At 40.7% G+C, this 19,513-nt stretch overlaps 1 protein-coding gene across 1 annotated transcript in view; it reads right to left on the bottom strand.

Moving 5' to 3' along the window:
- Positions 1 to 6,738: 6,738 nt before the first annotated feature.
- EZR (ezrin) overlaps positions 6,739 to 19,513 on the bottom strand; it is a 72,251-nt gene continuing 59,476 nt past the window's right edge. Inside the window, exons 8-14 of the mRNA XM_075597762.1 lie at positions 16,982 to 17,078; positions 15,959 to 16,122; positions 15,176 to 15,306; positions 14,510 to 14,670; positions 12,492 to 12,584; positions 10,237 to 10,488; positions 6,739 to 8,460 (exon numbers count right to left, since the gene is read on the bottom strand). Of these exons, the coding sequence (XP_075453877.1) occupies positions 8,296 to 8,460; positions 10,237 to 10,488; positions 12,492 to 12,584; positions 14,510 to 14,670; positions 15,176 to 15,306; positions 15,959 to 16,122; positions 16,982 to 17,078 (1,063 nt within the window). The 3' untranslated portion in view covers positions 6,739 to 8,295. The remainder of the gene's footprint in view (positions 8,461 to 10,236; positions 10,489 to 12,491; positions 12,585 to 14,509; positions 14,671 to 15,175; positions 15,307 to 15,958; positions 16,123 to 16,981; positions 17,079 to 19,513) is intronic.

Raw genomic sequence — 19,513 nt, 5'->3', positions numbered from 1 at the left:
AAAATAGACATGGAAGAATTATTACTCGTGGTCAAAAATCTGAAATCCTCGAAAGCCCCAGGCGGCTTTTCTAACATTTATTATAAAAAAAGTGCCCATATCCTAGCCCCACATATGCTAGCGCTTTTTAACTCTATATTCACCAATATGCTGCAGGCGTCCATCACTCTAATATACACAAAGAAGGAAAGGACCCAACCAACTGCACAAGTTACAGATCCATCTCTCTAATCAACAACCGATCTTAAAATTTATTCCAAGATTCTTGCAAATAGACTAAACAAATAGCTACCTTCCCTGGTTCACCCTGATCAGGTGGGCTTTATCCCAGGAAGGCAGGCCTCGTACAACACGAGAAGAATTATAGATTTGATAGCATCCTCCTCCAAAAACAAAAGTCTGAGTCTAGACGCAGAAAAAACGACGTTCGACTGCATAGATTGGGTATATCTAGAGAGGACTTTACATGATTTCGGATTTAACGGCCCTTTCCTTCAAGCAGTCATAGCGCTGTATGCGGGGCTGACAGCGAGAGTAATATGCCAGGGATTCTCATCGGATCTCTTCCCCATAAAGAATGGAACAAGGCAAGGTTGCCTGCTTTCACCCTTGCAGTTTGCCTAGTGTATGGAACCGCTTGCAGCAGGTATTACAAATATATATATATATCGGGGATTCAGGTGAAGAACCAGTCCTACAAGATAGTGCTCTTTGCGGACGATATCTCTCACAAACTCTAGCCCTGACCTCTCTTCCCAATCTATTCTCTAGTATACTCTAGGGAAGGGGGAAGAGAAAGGGAACCCTCGCGTCTGCCTCAAATATATATGTGATGTATACAACGGTGCAATAAGGGGAGAGAGAGAACAACATTAATACTAGAAAACAAAAGCACCCTTTTTGACAGCACTCGTTGTATGTGATAGTGTAAAGATGAATGATTTAAAATGTAATCTTTTAATTCAACTAGTTAAAATAATTGTCAAAACATTAGAACCAAAAATCCAACTGACATTGGTGACAAAACACAAAAAACAGACAACATTAATTAGTCCTTAAACTGCAAACTAGGTGGTTGATAAAAATCTAACCAGACTGACTAATGGCAGAGAAGAAACCCATATATGAGAGTAAACCTCCTAGTGCAGCAATAAAAAAGTTAAAAAAGCCTGTGTAAATAAAACAGGTAACATGGGACTGATCTTACACATGTATATACCTCTTGAAGATACTGGGTATATAGTAGATGGATGTTGACTCACTGCCTAAGTGATGACAGTAGTGTATATTGGGCACAAGAGCTCACAAAGTGTGATAACTGGCTCTGGGGCACGGATCTAGTCCGTATCCAGTTATAGCCCCTTAATAAAATGTGCGATATAAAGCAACGAATATACTGCAGTGTGACAACAAACAAACATAAAAGAGGGGATGGTTTGATGCAAACAGCAGACGTAAATCAGCTGCTGTTATAAGGCAGAACAAAACAAGGAGGGGTGAAAATATACACACAGTTCAAAACACCCTCACTGCAGCAGCGTTATATCCACAAAACCAACATCATGGTTGTGGAAGCTGATTAATCCTGCAGATGGTAAAATACCATTAAGTTTGTTCCCCCATATTAGAGTATATACGGTACCTTCTGTGAGTATACAGAGCCGTGCGATAGTACACACACGTGCAGCTAGATTATAGCTCCAGTGCCAGCATAAATGCCAATAGGGCTCAGTGATGCTGCAGCTTACACAAAAATGCTCATAAAGTATACAATCCCTTGGTTAAGTGTATACATTACCAATTAACCACTCGAGGTACCTCCTAGCAAGCAAACCGGCACTTAGCAGTGCCTCTCACCCTCTAACCGGCATGTGAGCGTCATGACGTCATGACGTCAGTCCTGTAGCCGCCTCCCACCTGACGCACGTTTCGCTGAGGCGCTTTTTCAAAGTTTGCAGTTTAAGGACTAATTAATGTTGTCTGTTTTTTGTGTTTTGTCACCAATGTCAGTTGGATTTTTGGTTCTAATGTTTTGACAATTATTTTAACTAGTTGAATTAAAAGATTACATTTTAAATCATTCATCTTTACACTATCACATACAACGAGTGCTGTCAAAAAGGGTGCTTTTGTTTTCTAGTATCAATCTATTCTCTACCATGGAAATGTTCAATTCAATCTCAGGGTTCAAAATAAACAATAGTAAATCTGAGGCCCTCAATATCTCGCATAGCACAGTTAAACTACTGGAACAAAATTTTGATTTCAAGTGGCAATCTTCATCCATAAAATATCTGGGCGCGAACATTACAAACAACTACAATACTCTATATAGGAAAAATTACCTCAGACTGCTGAAGACCCTTAGGGATGAATTAGAAGCATGGTCCGACTACAATATGTCTTGGATAGGGCAAATTCAATCATAAAGATGAATCACCTCCCATGGGTTCTGTACCTGTTCCAGACGCTGCTGATTACAATGATACACAAGGAAATATCTGACCTGCAGTCCCTTATCACAAAGTTCATTTGGGGGGGGGGGGGGGAGATCCAGAATCAGGAGACAGATACTTACGATCCCCAACAAGGCAGTAGGCCTGGCCATGCCATGGCTCATCTCATATTATAGGGCTACACAGCTGAGCCAGTTGACCATATGGCACTCTGACCACCTTTCTAGGAGATGGACCGAGCTGGAGAGCTCGCTATCCCACCCTTTTAAACTCCAAAACCTATTATGGATTCCAATATCCAAAAAGTACAGAGTCTGCTTAGAACTGTCAACAATGATACACTCTCTCAGACTACGGGCATCACTGAAACATAAACACCATCTGACAACCAGCAAATCCCTGATGACTCCTATATTCGGAAAAACACTTTAGTCCGGGACTGCTGGAGAGGAGTGTCCTATTGCAGAGAGAGGCAGGGTTCCTTAGATTAAGAGACCTGGGCCCCAATCAGAAAATCAAACCGTTTGCAGACATACAAAAGGAAAAAAACATGCTGAATAAAGAAATATTCAGGTATCTGCAACTTAGTTCCCCCATCCATGTCCACAAAAAATTTAAATATATGACTGTCACGGTAGACCAGGTCTTACCAACAAATTAATACCGGGATTCTGGACTGAGCAGTACAAGGTAGGTAAAATAAATTGCAATTTATTTCCTTTTAAGACAAACACACAATACTTCACAATTAGTCAATAAACACGTATTGGTATGGGAAACGAAATAAAATGTCCACGGAACAAAACAAAGTCTCTGGGCACCCCTGCATGCATGCGGGATTTGAGCCATGCAACAGTCCTTGGCTAGGGGCGCAACTTGTCGGCCCTATATCTCCGCCAAAAGAAAATATTTCGTAATGTTCTTACAGGATTCGTTCGGGAATCCCTAGCTCAAATGACTTCTTGAAGAGGGGCACGATCCTTGGTTACACTGTTGTTAACCCCTCGCACTCCGGAACCGCTAACACTTGGACGTTTCTTGGTAAAGTTTAGATGAATCTGACTGGGATTGAGCTGCAGGCAGATCTATAGGGCTAAGGGTCCTATTCCTAACATGTACACCCAATCCTCTCGTGGGAACAATTTTCCCCACCTATCCCAGACTTGCCAGGAGTTCCTAGAACGGGCAGAAGTTGCTTCCCGGTCTGCTAAGAGCATGCGTTAACCTCACACCTGAGCTACTTAGCATACCGGGCCCAACCTCTTACCTGGCAACAGTAAGACTGGAGTTTGGCTACCAAGTGTGAAGCGCCCATACTTCACACCGGTATCTGGTACTTACCAATATCCCAGCCACGCTAACACCTCAGGTCTCTGAAGTTTTTCAACTCCGTACTTCTCTAAACACCGTGGCACCAGCTTAGCAGGGTGCACTTTGAAGTACGGAGATGAAAAATCCCTCAGCTCATTCATCCATAACATACGGGCATGTTAATGGATTCATTGCCAGACCGGCAGGAAAGGGTTTCACCATTGGAATAGTTAATTTATAAATGTATGTTCTGTGTATGCAACAAATACAAAACTCATATGTATCTCCATGATTTCTTTTTACCTAGCTGCACTCCAAAAATTAGAGTGCTAGCTCTTTCCTAGCACGTTATCCACTTAATTGAAGGGGCTCTGATGTGGGTTGCGGTTTGACCTATAATCAGCCTGGGTTACAAGCCAGCATACAATGTATCCATGTTGGCTTTGATCGGTAACCGAAGACGCGCGCCACCAATTCAACTTAAGTGAATAACGAGACGGCTGGATTCTATGTATCAAGAAGGCACTTCAGCTAAACCGCAGACCACTTATTCAATTGACTTTGCAGTTTCAAATACAGTTTTAATACAGCTACTAACTCGCAGGCATACTTCTCCAATTTAGCGCTTGGCACAGCGCTAGAAGCTCCCCCTTGTGTTGCAAACACAGGCAGCACATTTCTCATTCATTCATTTAACTGCAGCTAGCTGCTAAGCTGCAAAACAGGGACAATAACTGCAGTGAAGGGGAAAACATGGTGTTATGTTGGCAATACATTTTAACCCCTTCTGTCCCAACACAGTATAGGATTAACCAGCCGGGCATAATACCTTTATTATTGGCATAGTTAACCCTTCTACCGCCACAATGACCCAATGGGAAAATGATCTGGGGGAGGAAATTGATGAGGACTCCTGGGACGATATCCTTTTAGCAGTAGCCAAGTGCTCAATCTTCACAGAAATCAGGGAAACCGGGTATAAAGTACTGATGAGATGGTACCCAACGTCCTGATGCTTTCCAGGTTTATCCCGGGCTACCCCCCAAACTGGCCAAAGGGCTGTGGAGCTCAGGCCACTTTCATCCACCCGTCATGGGCCTGCTGAGGGTATCTGCGCTATGGCATAATGAGAGACTATGGATCCAGGGAATCCTGCAAGTAGACTTGGATCCCTGGCTCTTCCTACAAAAAACAGACTGACGCCCTATCTAGACAGGAGAATAGGCCGATATCCCACATCTCTACGGCAACCAGATGTGAACTGGCGACAATATGGAAGCAGTCGGGAATCCCCACCTTATCTAAAATAAAAAAGACTGGGCTTAATTTGTCACATGGAGAAGCTCCTGAGCCTGACAAAATATTCCTGCAGTGAACTCCTTAAGGTCTGGGAGCCCTGGATCCTCACAGCGGGCATACAGTGTGTAGACACTAGATCAATCTTGCTGTAGTTATCCTAGAAGGCGGGGTTGCAGAGAGTCTGATATGTATAGAAAGGTGCCGAGCGTTCTCTACTCCAACCCACTGACACACGTCACAGGAGGAAGTGTTAAAAATAGGATGTCCCATCCCACTGGGTGGCGGACCTCTACAAGCTGACCCACTACACGGTGCCAAGAGACAAACTCGAGCTACTGAGAAGTCTATATACTTAGCGCTCTAGGGAAAAGGTCAGATACGAAAGGTCAATTATGCAACATATGTAACCCATATCTTGTGATGTGTGCAATATGAACAGATCCTCCCATTCCATATTCTTTTCTGTACCACCCCCCCACAAATAACTTACATTTTTTTTTTTTTTTTAAAGTATGGTTGAGGTGAGGAATACATGTATTTAAATCGTTTTTAATAATGGTTATTCCCAACTATGAACCATCATCAATTTAAGCACGTTAAAAAAATAACTTTCAGTGGTGGTTTTACACACTGATTTACTTTTCTATTTTATTTCAAATAAAAAGTACGTCGATCATACACACACACAGCGTGTGACAATTACCTCAACATGGACATGCCTCACAAGATCACATAATTTGCATAGGATACTGTGGTAATGGTACTGCAGAATAATGCGGTGTGGCCATACAAAAAAATAAAAAACAAATAAAGGGAACAGTTAAGCCGGCCACATCTCTAGATACGAGTATTTTTTAGATCTACCACGTTTCAAGAAGGGCTCAGCCAGAGCAGGTATGTGTGAGCCATCAATATATTATATATAGATCATGAGGCTGCTCTAAAAGTGGAATCTGTTTTACTTTATCTGACAGAAAACAGAGGGAGTGTAACCAACCATGTATCTGTGTTCCTGTTATCACACCACAATCCTGTGGTAGCGGTCATTCAAGTCAATAGCGATTAACACAGGAGTGCCATGATAATTCATTATCAGACATTAGTAAGTCATGGTAATAGTTTTTTTTTTTTAACACGTCTGCCATGCTGTCTACGGTTACATTTTACTCATTTGTGGCTTTCCTACAGACCTGCGATATAACCAGGAGTGCTCTGGGTAAACATGGGTATTATGTAGCATTCATGTGTTACAACTTATGTGGCAAAGTGCGGAGAACTTTACGGCATGACTGTCAGCAAGGGGTTAACAAAGGCTGTATTTTTTTTTTAAAGGTTTATTTTTCTATAGTTAAGCAGCAGCAAACATGGGCCAAGATAGAGCCATGCTAACAATATTTAATTATCTTGATGAGGCGATTTAATTTTATTACCTCGCGCTGATGGCGTCAATAAAAAAAAAATGGATAGAAAAACAGTACAAGTCCCTTCATTCTTGGAGTCTGAAACAAGGCCGTTAAATATTACATTCAAAAAAAATAAGTAACAGAAAAATGTGAGAAAACATTTAGGTAACAAAGTAATTTGAATTACATGCACATTATTATTATTTTTTTTTTTTTTAGAACACCAGAAAGAAAATATTTTGTTAGAAACTGCTCCTGCCGCAAATCAGTCTATGAATTAAGTAATTTTATTTTACATATGCAATTTATTCTCAATGATCTGCAAGTTAACAAAATATACAGAGCAAAAACATTATTTCCCTTTTTTTCTAATACATTAAAAACATGTTGTTTCACCATCATATTTATATATAAATACTACATTCTATGATTGGTAATTATACACATACTGTAAATGTAGAAGGTGCAGCACAGGAATCTTCCAAAAGCTCTTATAGCAAAGTAATAAAATGTGTTCTGTCAAAAAGAGACATTACTTTCTGATCCATGTATGTTCCATGTCTTGGATTTCAAAGTCAAATGGCTTTCACACAACTTATTTGTTGATTTACACCCAGTTTTACCCCATCTGCTTCTAACATCACCGATTTCACTCATGAGAGCAGAGAAAAGGTAACATGCAGTTCTCTGCAGGCAGCGGCCAATAAACAAGTTGTGTTCAGTTGTGACACTATGCAGGTACGCATCAGCATGACATGAGTAATACAGTATGTACCTCTGTGTTCACATTAATATGGTGCTTCAGTGACTTTGTATGTACTTGTATAGATATTCCAACCACTTTCCCCATGGACATGTTTGGCCGTGAAGCACGCAGGGACCAGCTGAACTGCAGATCGTCAAAATTGTCAGATACCCAGTGAGTTGCACTAAACTACTGCCCCAAGACACCAGGAAAGCAAAGCATAGTTACTAGGAGGATAACATGCTACAAAAGTGCCCTGCCATAGATTAAAAGTTGTGTCTGAGTAATCACTGTTAAAGGGCCATAGTATAAAGATTTACTTCTGCCCTTATGCCTTAAGAAGGAAAAAAAAAAACCATCCTTGAAACTGCAAGTTTATTTCCTTTAAAGTATTTTTTTTTTTTTTTTAACACTCAAATATTTGATCTTGCATGTATGCGAACCATCGAGTTTGCGGTGAAAGAATATACAAAATTGTATGGCACGATATTCACCCAGGAAATCTTTAATCAATGGCATAACACCAATGCGATTACAATGGGAAGAAAAAAAAAAAAAAAAAACACCCATCAGCGTACGTGTCTGCACAGGCCTGGGACTAAACAGCTGAGAGCATGAAATAAAAATCAAACCTAAAAAAAAAAATATATATATATATTTTACTCTTCTTTTGTTACCCATCCACTATAAAAAGAAGAAAAGGCCTTTTGGCACCACAATATAAATTGATAACATTACTTTGCTCTGTTTTTTTTCTTCTCAGAACAGATAACTTGTAATAAACTCGTTAGTTAAATAATTGCATGGGTTTGGAAATGTGCCGCTGATGCTTATGGCAACTGTAATGCATTTTGGCCCCATGTTGCTGCAGAGAACTGCTTCATGCTGCGATGTTTAAAACAAGCCTAACGAGGGTCTAAAAAGAAATGAAAAGTAGAGGGAAGATAACGATTTAGATTTAACGTTTTTGAAGGCTGCTTCTGCAGCCCCAAAGGGTCACCAGTACAAAATTGCCAAGCCGTGACCCTTCAAAAACAGCCATTGAGATTTGCCCGTCCCTATTCACAGCTTCACGACTCATTTACATGGCTTCAAACTCATCGATTCTCTGCTTGGTGTTGCCCTGTCGGATCTGCCTCAGAGTCTTGTACTTGTCGCGACCCACTCGCACATTCTCTGTGTGCAGGACATCATTGTGCGTCTTCTTCGTATCATCCCGTGCCTGGGACAGCTCGTTTGTCAAAGCCTGGAAGGACGAAAGAAATGACAATAGGAATTGTAGTACCCGTTAGATGTCCAAATAGCATCTTAGATTCTGACAAAGACGACATCAATTTGAAAACCGACACACTCGTACCGGAATTAGATTTCATATGTGCATGTAACATTTCGGAAACGCTCTACTTGAGTGGATATATTACCAGTGCACGATCTTGCCTGCTTCACTGCCAGAGCGCATACATCATATTGCTCTGTTAAAGTACTCATGGGTACCTGAAATTTCAATTTGGACTTATTCTGTTTGTGTCAGACCACAAACAACATCTCTAACACTATTAATTTATAGGGCATTATTATAAATTGGTAGTGTAGGGACCTGTTGAAAGGGTCTAGTAGGCTTAATATGTTATGGGCAAAAGATATAACGAAAGGACCCTGATTTATTATAATAAAGAAGCATCTTAGTCAAAAATGTATTTAATATGTATTTATTAATCAGCCACGTTGGAAGCGTGTTGTGTTTTTGTTTTGTTTTCTGTTGTGTCCAATATACAAATATGTATTTAATCCAGCTAATATTTTTGTTTGGGGTGGTCAGCCTTATAATAATGTTTTCCTAACCTGCAGTGAATAATTTCAGATTCTTGGCAGAGCGAATTCAGGAACCAAGACAGATAAAGTTTCTTTATGTTTCTCTATTCATTCTGGCCATCTGGTCCCTAAACATGTAGAGGTCTATTCCAAACAGGTTTTGAAATCTGACTTGATGGTTGTAATAACCTGGACTGGCTAAGGCATGCCTTTTGAGTGTGTGTAGAAGATCCATGGACAGTCCCTTTCATCTATCATCTCAAATTGTATTACCTGTCCTTCAGTTAAAGGCGGCAACAAGAAACAATGAATGTACGGAGCCCAAAATTCAAGTGCTAATGTTACAAATTAATTATGGCAGCCTTTATAAAGGAGTTTAAAAAAAAAAGAAAAAACAACATTGTTTGTGGGTCCTGAACTGTAATTACAAATGATCAAAAAAAAAATTTGTTTTAACGGATTGCTACCATGATGTCCTCCAAAATAGAGACACTATTTCCAGCCCTGTGCACCTCAGATTCCTGAGATACTCACCGGGGAAGTTACTGATATTTGTGATGGAAATTTAAATGGCCATTTTGTTTCCCCTGGAGGGAGGCTCATCAAGGTAAAATATTCCACGAATCAATGTAATCTGACAGTTGATAAATCTGGTGCAGAATTCCTGTATCAGTTATGTCCCATTCATAGTCATGTGGTTTGATAAATGAGACCCTGATTATTTGTTTTACACCTTTGCGTGCCAAAAAGATCTGACTTCCAAGTCAAGCAATCGCTACTGCACCGATCACATGACACTGATCCGCCCCTGACCACAGGAAACGAAGAGGAGGAAGTATTATTTCTGTCCTATTCCGGTTGCAATCTTAGCTCGGTAAGAGCCGAAGCCGCCATCTTCCCTAGCAACGAGCAGAAGACCCATGACTTTGGAACATCATCATACGTCGACCATTGTGCCACATCATATGAAGTTGTCGCAATGTTGGGGGCACTTAAAGGTTTGACCAAAATGATTGCAGCATGGTTTCAAGATGATATATTTCTAGCCTCGTTGAAGATCTGAGGAAGGGTCTAGATTGACGGCAGTATTTTGGAGCCAACATAAATCTGCTTTTGCTTTAGTAAAACATACAGCAGCTAAAACCTTATAATTCTGAGCTCCTGTGTACATATATTATAGGAAGCTAAATAGGCTCAAAACTATTCTCACCATCAGCTGTCTCTGCACGCGCTCATTCTTTTCTGCTTCAGTAATACGCTGCTCTTCCTTGCGATCATCCAGGAAGCCATCATTTGTGAATTCTGCGCTGTAGCCGGTGTGCTCCATCCCATCCTCCTGCAGGTTTTCACGGACGTATTCTCGGATGGGCTCATACACAGGAGGTGGTGGCAGTGGTGGGGTGCTCATTACCATATGCAGCTCCTCTTTGGTCCGCAGCAGGTCAGACTGGGCTTCACGGGCCTGTTATGCAAAGCAAACAAAGGTATATCACAAGTCACACAGAAGAGGGAAGAACAAACAAAACTAAATTCCCTATTAAATATACGGAGATGTGGAGTAGCGCACTGTTATTAATGGATCAACTTCCATGCACTTGAATAGAAGTTAATACATCCCTGAACAGGCCTGCGTCTCATATTGATGGGGCGGGTAAACATTGAAAGCAAATCTGATACGCATATGCCAATGACAATATCCTGCTCATGTACATACAACTACAAAATTAGACCAAACATTAGCACAATACATAATGAGCTAGAATTATAATATCTAAAAACATTTCTAACATCGCTGCATTAACTGCATTTAACACATTTACGGTCTTCTCAGCGCTTTTCTTGGGGCTCCTTGCTGGATATTAACATCCCCTATGCATCAGACATCTAAAAACAATCATTCTATTAATTCCTGCAGCTTAAATCCGACATTGAATTGTAAATACTAGTGCCACACAAGTTTATGATTTCTGCTACATAATACTCGATCATCCTCCAGGCCAAGCTCGTGTCTCTATTTTTAGAATAACGCCTATATTGTAAGGGCAAGAATATAGCTCTTCTGTTCACTTATCTGGACAAAATGTTAACAATCACCCCGACCGTGTCACAAGGACGTCAACAACCTCCACCCCACTATAAAACGGAGCTTGTTATACCCCACCACTACAGTCAGTTTCTTAGATACTACAAATCACTAAGATGGTTACATTGAAACAGTCATCTATAGAAAAATGCTCTAATTTCCAGCCAGATGCCAGAATCTGCTCTAACAGCAGCACAAGGACAAACACCTTAAATCATCTCGTAATGACTTCATGGAACAAAGTCACCCTGCCCGCAAAACAAACACAGAAATATATCGAGCCGTACCATTCACAAGGGAAATGTTATTACAGTAAAAAAAAAAAAAAAAAAAAAACATTTTTAATACCCTGTACGGCTACCTCTAGTCAGAACTTATAAACCCTGTTCTTGCACAAAATCAAAAAAGGTATTCTCAAAGGTCAACCTATGCTCGCCGAGGATGAACAACTGACAACTATTTCAACAGAACCACATATCTTAGAAAGCAGTCTCCCAGCATATCCAACATGCTCCTCAGAACCAGATTATCATTTGAGTAGAATAAAGAAACTAAAAAAGGTAACACTGCCTTGAAATCACCAATATGAACTCTGTTGGAGAAATCAAAACATGCCTTTCAGAAATGGATGAATCACCCCAGATTCATCATATCAGGCATCAATACAAGAACTGATGCGAGACAACATATTTCCCAAGCTTGACGCTCATGGTTGGACTTACGAATTCTAAAAGGACATTTTAAAATTACACCGGAGAGAAAAACAACGGGAAATAAACTATTTCAAACTTCTGGACTCTAGAACAATTGTTTAAATCAAGATTCTGGGTTTATGACTCACCATCACAACATTCAATCCAAGTCATGATCCACTTTTGAGAGAACGTGTGAGCACAACAGCCCGACACCTATTCACACCTCAGCATTTCGTCCACAAATGACACATCAAATACTTACAGTAGCTCTACTAATTTTTACTTGAAGACTCCCTACAGTGTCTCTCTCTACCTCTAGTTATCACCTTAGGATATATACACTTCCTCACACATGTGCTGCCACAGAACACGAAGAAAGCGGTGAGGTTTAGAAAGACTCACCTGCCGTTGCTTACATGACAATGTCTTTATGCTATGAATGCAGATACAACAGTGGTTTTATATTCAGTGTATGGAAGAAATAAGAGTGATTTATTCTAGATTAATTGTATGTGTAAAAGAAACAATATGTTTGCTTCCTCCATGGTTAACTGTTCATGTTGGCATTATATTTTTTCCCCAAACAGAAGCCCCCATAAATAGCTCCCTGAGGATGAGGAGTCTCAATTTGCCCATCTTCCCTTGGCCTCATTACATAAAATGCTTCATGTCAACTTGAAAACTTACCCTTAGCTGCCACTCTCCGGCCTCCTCCTCCTTGTTTCTCCGTGCCTCCTCAAGCAGTGTAATCCTAGCGGTGTATTCTGCCAGCTCTGAGGCCTGACAAAAAATAAATGCAAACGGTTACAGGCCAAGTAGTAAAGTGCTGTTTTTCTACATTTCAAAATAAATTGAGAAGTATCGAACCATCAAATGTACTGCTTCGTTCTTCCATTTATAAAGAAAAGCGATGCCCAAGCATGAGATACCTTCGGTAAATGAATAGATCAAGGGAAACAGAAGGCTGTGAAGCCAAAGCAAAAATGTGAATGTCATGTGTAGGGAGTTCAGTAACAGACACAATGAAGAAGACGGGCATAAGGAGAACCAGAGCAGAGTTGTATATTTATCATTCTGGAATTAAAAAGGATAATCAAATCTCCAGAGAACCAAAAGCTGCAAAGTGGTTCAGAAGATTTACACACACAATTATTGTTACTTTGTAATGTGTGGTTTGAGTAATTATCCTAAAATAATTTTTTTTTTAAAAAGTAAATGGATGAATGTATTGAGTAAAAATAAATGTGAGCAATATGACCACACCTTTTTTTGTGAAAATACAAATTAAGTGTCTTTTAGATGTGAATGGACCAAAGTTGAGGGAAGCACAAACGTGTCGAGAAGATGGAAGACATACAGTATGACTTTGTAACAAGGGGGAAAAAAAGGTCAAGGGTACGTATGAGGTGTGGGATGAATGAGGTGACGAAGCTGGAGATGAACAAGCGGGTGAGGAAGCCAGACAAATGGCACCAAATCCATAATGCCGCAAGGATATAAACAGCGTGCAGAAAGTTGAATCACTCTTCAAGTACAGTAGAGGCAACGTTTATTCTAACATTTGCCGTAAACTAGCCGGGTTACATTCTGGGTATGTGCTGGGTATGTGCTGGGTATGTTCTGGGCTAGTTTGAGGCACGTTTAAGGCATTTCTGCATTGACTAACGACCCATAGGATTAACACAGCAGGGATCCCTGGCAGTCCAATTCAGTTTGAATGGGACTGCCAGGGACCCCCGCTGTTAATCTGATAGGCCATTAATCAATGCAGAAATGCTGGGGCTAGTTTAAGGAAAGTTTAAGGCATGTATTCAGAATGTACCTGGGTGTTTCCTGGGTTTTTTGGGGAATTGCCACTGGTTTTTGATAGAATAAGAGTTGCCTCTACTGTAAGGCCGTGATTATAGTGCACGCGACGGCAACAAAATGCAGTAGCTCCATCGGCCGGCCATAGTGCACGCGACCACGCACGTGAGGAAGCGCAACAGATTTTTGAACACACAAATTATTTTGTTTTTTCGTGCGACGGCTGCGTGACGTCAGCAGATTCAGCCAATGAGGGCTAACTAGCCTTGTGACGTCATGGCCACGTCTCCCTATCAGTGTGCATGGATCGTTCGGGTGACAGACGCGCGGAACACCATGCTCTCCGTCGCGCATCCCTGCACTATAAAACAAAGCCTAAAAGTTAGGCCCGTATTCTATGTTCTGTGAAGTGTCGTCTCCCTGCTCAGGTGCTTCAGAGCATACCGAATAGGGGCCTTAGACTAAGAGAAAAGCTTCAAGTCTTGGTTCTGAATGAGCTTGGTAAGTGGACGCAAGAGACAAGGAATTTATGGTGAAGTAAATAAGCTTGAGTGTAAGAGGAGAGGTTTGGGAATGCAACCAGGGCTGCAGGAGAGAACACCTCAGGGAAATAAGAATAAAGACATTTTACATTACACTTACAGACAAGATTGTTATTGTTTGAAACAAGGGCGTAAAGGTTTTAAGTCCACACCTGTGGTGACAACCTAATTTCCTAGATCCTAGTGATCTCTTGTGGTCAAATGCAGTAAAAAGGTTTAAAAAAAAAAAAAAAAAAGTCTTAACCCCACCTCCTAGGATGTGAAAGTCTGGGGAAAAGAAATGGGGAAAGCATGAGAACCAAAGAAAAATAATAAGGCAGAGCACAAAGTTTGAAAGATAATAACAGTGGCCCCTACCAGCTGTTCTTGACTCTTCATTTGGTCAACAGCTTGCCTCTCCAAATCTTCCTTGGCACGAAGAGCAGCTTTCCGTTCAGTCTCCAGCCTCTCTGCCTCTAACTGTGCTCTTCGTCTCTCCTCCTCCAGCTCCCTGGCTCTTTGAATCTGCTCCGACAGCTCTGCAAAGTGAGCACAAGATGATTCAGTTAGAAAAGTGTGTTTTGCCAATAAAAATGATTGACCCTGCCCTGTGTATAAGAAGACAGAAAAGGTATCTAATGAAAACTAAACAAATGAGTGTTTCTGGAGGTAATGCACAATTTCAAACCCTACATATGATTACATTCTTTATGGTGGGTGTGTTTCCTGACATCCTTTATTCTATAGCAAAGCCCAACAAGACACCTTCCAGCCCGTTGAAGTGAATAAGGTGTCTACCAGCAGCAGAAGGTTTCTTATGCCATAGTACTGCTTAGTAAAGAAGGGCCTACGTTTTCATATTTCTCCAACATACAAAACAATGAAAAAAAAGAAGGCTGTGTGATCAAGATGAAAAAGTAAAAAAAGGTTTGGCCCGATTACTTGGAACTGCACATTCAGTATTTTAGCTAAATCAATATAATAATAGTTAGATAACATACAAACTTGTGAATTTCTTGGTCCCATACAACCCTATTGCTTTACCTCTTTCTGCCCTCTTAGTCTGCTCTTCATAGTCATGTAACCGGAGCATCAGCTGCTCCTTCTCTCTGATCATCTGCTCCTTCTCTTTCTCAACAGCTTCTCTTTTCTTCTTCTCATTTTCCAGCTGTTGTCTGCACAGGTTGAAAAATATACAAGTAACAGTCAGTGCCTCCTTAATGTATTCCAAGGCCTTGAGCTGGAAAACACGCTTAATTTCATTATTGAATTATGCATCTTTACAAATGTGTTACACACTATAGAAGGTGGCCTTCTCTCTGTATATTTGTGATTATGCACGGATTAGAGTACTCATGTTTGTGTATTGCACATTTATATTCATGGCTACTGTTTTACAGAGAAGTTTAGAAGTATAACAATTGTTGGCAAACGTGTGGTTAATACAGTGCAGAGTGACTGGGGACAATTTAAGTGGGGTGCAGCAAGTTTGTTAGATGACATTAAGTGGTAAACGAACGCGTGTTACATGTGTCATTCATCAGAAACAGATGAATAAGAAAGATTGTGAGTTGTAGCTTGCCATTTCATATACAGAGACAAGTAAAGGAATATAATAGACAAAAGCAAGCCCACATTGAAATATCCCATTATTATATAAACTTTTGCCATACCCCCATATAAATTACTGTCCGTTTATAACATTAGCTTGTCCAAGCAGTACAAAACGAATCATTGACACCAGCTTGGTGCTAAATGGATAGTCGGGAGATTGACTTTTGGCCTTTGAGATTTAATGCGCTACAATTTCTGGTATTTTCTGCTTACCTTTCAAGCTGCTTGTGCAGCTTCTCTTCCTTGGCCTGTGCTCTCATCTGCTGCACCTCAATGGTGTCGGGCTTCCTACGGCGCATGTACAGCTCATGGTTACCCATGCAGAGCTGAAGGATCCGCTTGTTGATTCTAAGACGTGGAGCGTAGAACACAAAGTCCTGCAGAGACAGAAAAGGTTCAGAATAAACCCATTAAGCAAATAAGAGAATGATTCAATGCCAATTCACTTCGCGAGCCAATGCAGAATATTGCTGGAGGTGAAAGGAACAAGAGTATTGCTTTCTGCCAAAACAGATGAAGTAATTTTATAGGTTCTACTCTCCTTAGCCAAGACCAGGTTTTTTTAAATGGAATTCCTTGGAACCCTTAGGTTTCCCCCGACATACCAGCAATTTTCAGGCAATTTGATAAATTGTACCAAATACAGAAGCATTTACAATGTATCTGATCTCAGGCACGCTATTAGAGCGATGGTTGGGGTTACTTACAATGCATCTGAGATCAGGCGCGCTATTAGAGAGGGTTGGGGTTCCTTCAGACTTTCACAATATAATTATATGGTTTCTATTAGGTTGAACACCACTGAGCTAGGATATAATGTATATAAAGTCTTAACAGGGTGATAAAACCAGAGGCCAAACACTCATGATAAATAAATCAAAGTAGATGTAATGCGATTAGATAGGTCCAGTGCTCTGAAACAGGTTGAATAAGCCCACTCCTTTATTCAACCTCCAATCACGTTCAAATTTATGGAATTACTAGTAAGCATTCAAAATCCAATGGAGTTGTTTCACAACATCAAAAATTGTTTAACCCAGTCTTGTGACCTGAAGCCACCTGGAAGGTTTATGCAGACGTCATGCATTAATAAAACAGATCCAGAAACACGCATTCAGATACAAGTTTCTACAAGCCCCCTCTCTAGCTTGTCTGTTTTCCTCAAACACTACACACGAGGGTGCGGTGTTGGTAACGCAAGCTACTGAGCATTCATTATGCTGCCAGTCCACTTACAGGTGCCTTCTTGTCGATGGGTTTGATGATGAACTTTTTGTCATTAAATGAGATATTCCTGATTTCACTCCATGGGAAACCAATCTTTGGGGTCAATCTAAAGAGAACAACAGAGATGTAGTCAGAGTCTAACAGAGATAAATATCACACACACACACCAAATTGAAACGGACTGTGAATACATACATTATAGACATTCACATTTCCACTAGACGTTGTAGTGAAGAGCAATCAGTAACTCTACACCGGTCCCAGAGAAATCTAGAATCTTTAACAAGTAGTGACAGCCATAAAGTATTATTCATAAATACAGGTTGTACATGAGCTTTTCAGATCTCGGAGATATGTATGTAGGTATATTTTAAACATGGCATCTACCTTGTATACTTGGTATAGGAATTTCATAATAATATCAGACATTATTACCCCCATTAACGCGCACGTGTGTGATCACATAAAACAATCGTTTCAATAGCACTTTGGTTAAATAACGCACACCCATTCTGGTGAGGGAAGGGAGAGGGTGTGCTGCTGGGAATTGGGAAGAGCTGCGTTTAAAAATAAAATAATTTGTGGGGGGAAATCATTTAGTTTTCATTTGCCGCATTCAGATTCTGTTTGCGGATTTTAAAGCAGCAGTCCAAGCAGTGAGTTTTCCCTCCCCCTTTAATATGGGCACCAATACAAGCCATACTATAATTAGCCAAGTTGCTGATCGAACTGCGAAGATTCGGCCCGGGGTTCACTAAATCACTGTCAGTACAGAAGAGGACCAAAGATGCAAAGTTCTGTGGGGAAGATCATGTGACCAGACAGTCACTAGAATTGGGCTCACAAAAGGGTGTGCCAGAGCCTGTTTCGGAAGAGGCGGGATGTGACTTTGTAAATGGTTGCTATAGAAACAAAAATACTTGTTAACATAACAATACATAAAATATGTCAGAGTGGTTGGATATAGAGATAGATAGATAGTATTTTCTCATGGTACAGAATTGATAAAAAAAAAAAAAAAAAAGGCACGATTTATTTTTTATTAGCCACAGCTTTAAGTAATAGGAGGTGTGTGTGGGGGGGGGGGGGGGGGGGGAATCTGTTTGAGACAGATCTGTGGATGAAGAACTGGCCAATCCGTGGTGCATTTTTATTCCGTAAATTTTTTTGCCCATCTCGATTTACTGTACCAGCAAGTCACTGTGTTATATATCATGCAAGTATTGTAGCCAAAGCCACACCAGGCAGTTGCGCAAGAGCTGCACTAGCCCACATTCCACTGCACATGTGCATTTAAAAATCGATGGATCTGCAAAAATGAAAGACTGCTTTAAACAAATGCACATGCCACTGCTGCCAGAATACAGGATGGCAATGAAGGACAATGTAATAATAGTTGGTTTACAGGTGAAACTGGGAACACAGCCAATAAACTACTTTGAAACATATGATAGGAATGAAAAGAGAGCGAGAGAGCGGAGAGCGGAACTTTTCTGGGAAAATAAACCGCAAGCATTCATATCTGAACTATTTTGAGCTGCCTGGATATTTCCCTTTGTACAGGATACATAATCAGTCAGCACTAGTGATAGTGTGTGTGTGTGTGTGTGTATATATATGTCACTTTATCTTTCTGTGCCTCAGGCACCAAAAGCATAGATTGCAAACTCCACGGGGCAGGGACTGTGTCTGTAAAATGTCTCTGAAGCGCTGCATAAAACTAGCAGCGCTATACAAGAACATGCTATTATTATTAATTCTTCATTTGCAAGCTCATTTAGGATACGGTTGTTAAATCGAATGCTCTTGCATATGTAATTAGGTGATGCATACCCATTTGCCTGTTTATTTGTTGATTTTGGCCTTAAATCCAACCCTCACTTATTGCTGCAATAAAATGAGTTATTGCTGCGTTATACCTCTGAGGTTTTTATTTTTACCAGAACCCCAGTTAAATTGTTCACCCTTAATAGACACATACAGTTCAAATTAGAAATGTTTTGTTCTGTAATGCATTTCCGACAATTTAGGAGTTAAAGATGATCACACACTGCAAACGGGCATCACATGCGACTAAGCGTTTCCTCCATGAAGATGAGATCAGGGACAGTGTAGTTAGGGCTGTTTTTATTGCCATTGTGCTACACCGGGGTTGGTCTGCCTGTTCCTGTATTTTGCAGGTTGGCGCAGCAGAACGAAAAACCTGTTTGCGTCTCCATAGTGACACCCCAGGGGAACCCAGTCATTCCAGTAATGAATAATAAAAAAAATATTGGCAGTTTCTATTACGTAAGATCCTGACAGACACTCCTTGTTTCTCCACGGGGTGGAATCTGTGAGGTTGGCAGCTTGTGAAAGAATTACTCAATGTTCTGCTTTCTGTTTCTCCAGACATTGAGTGCAGGAGGGAGGATGCCACACCTTGTACACGGCAGATTCAGGGGCACTGAAGAATCTGGGCCCTAGCCCACCTAGCAAGGTACTGTGCCTGAACCACCACCAAGGGGCATGCGAAAATGGGTACACTTTAGTTACTCTGTC

Source organism: Ascaphus truei, chromosome 4, assembly GCF_040206685.1.
Source record: "Ascaphus truei isolate aAscTru1 chromosome 4, aAscTru1.hap1, whole genome shotgun sequence".
Taxonomy (NCBI): Eukaryota; Metazoa; Chordata; class Amphibia; order Anura; family Ascaphidae; genus Ascaphus; species Ascaphus truei.
This window is presented reverse-complemented; position numbering and strand designations above follow the sequence as displayed.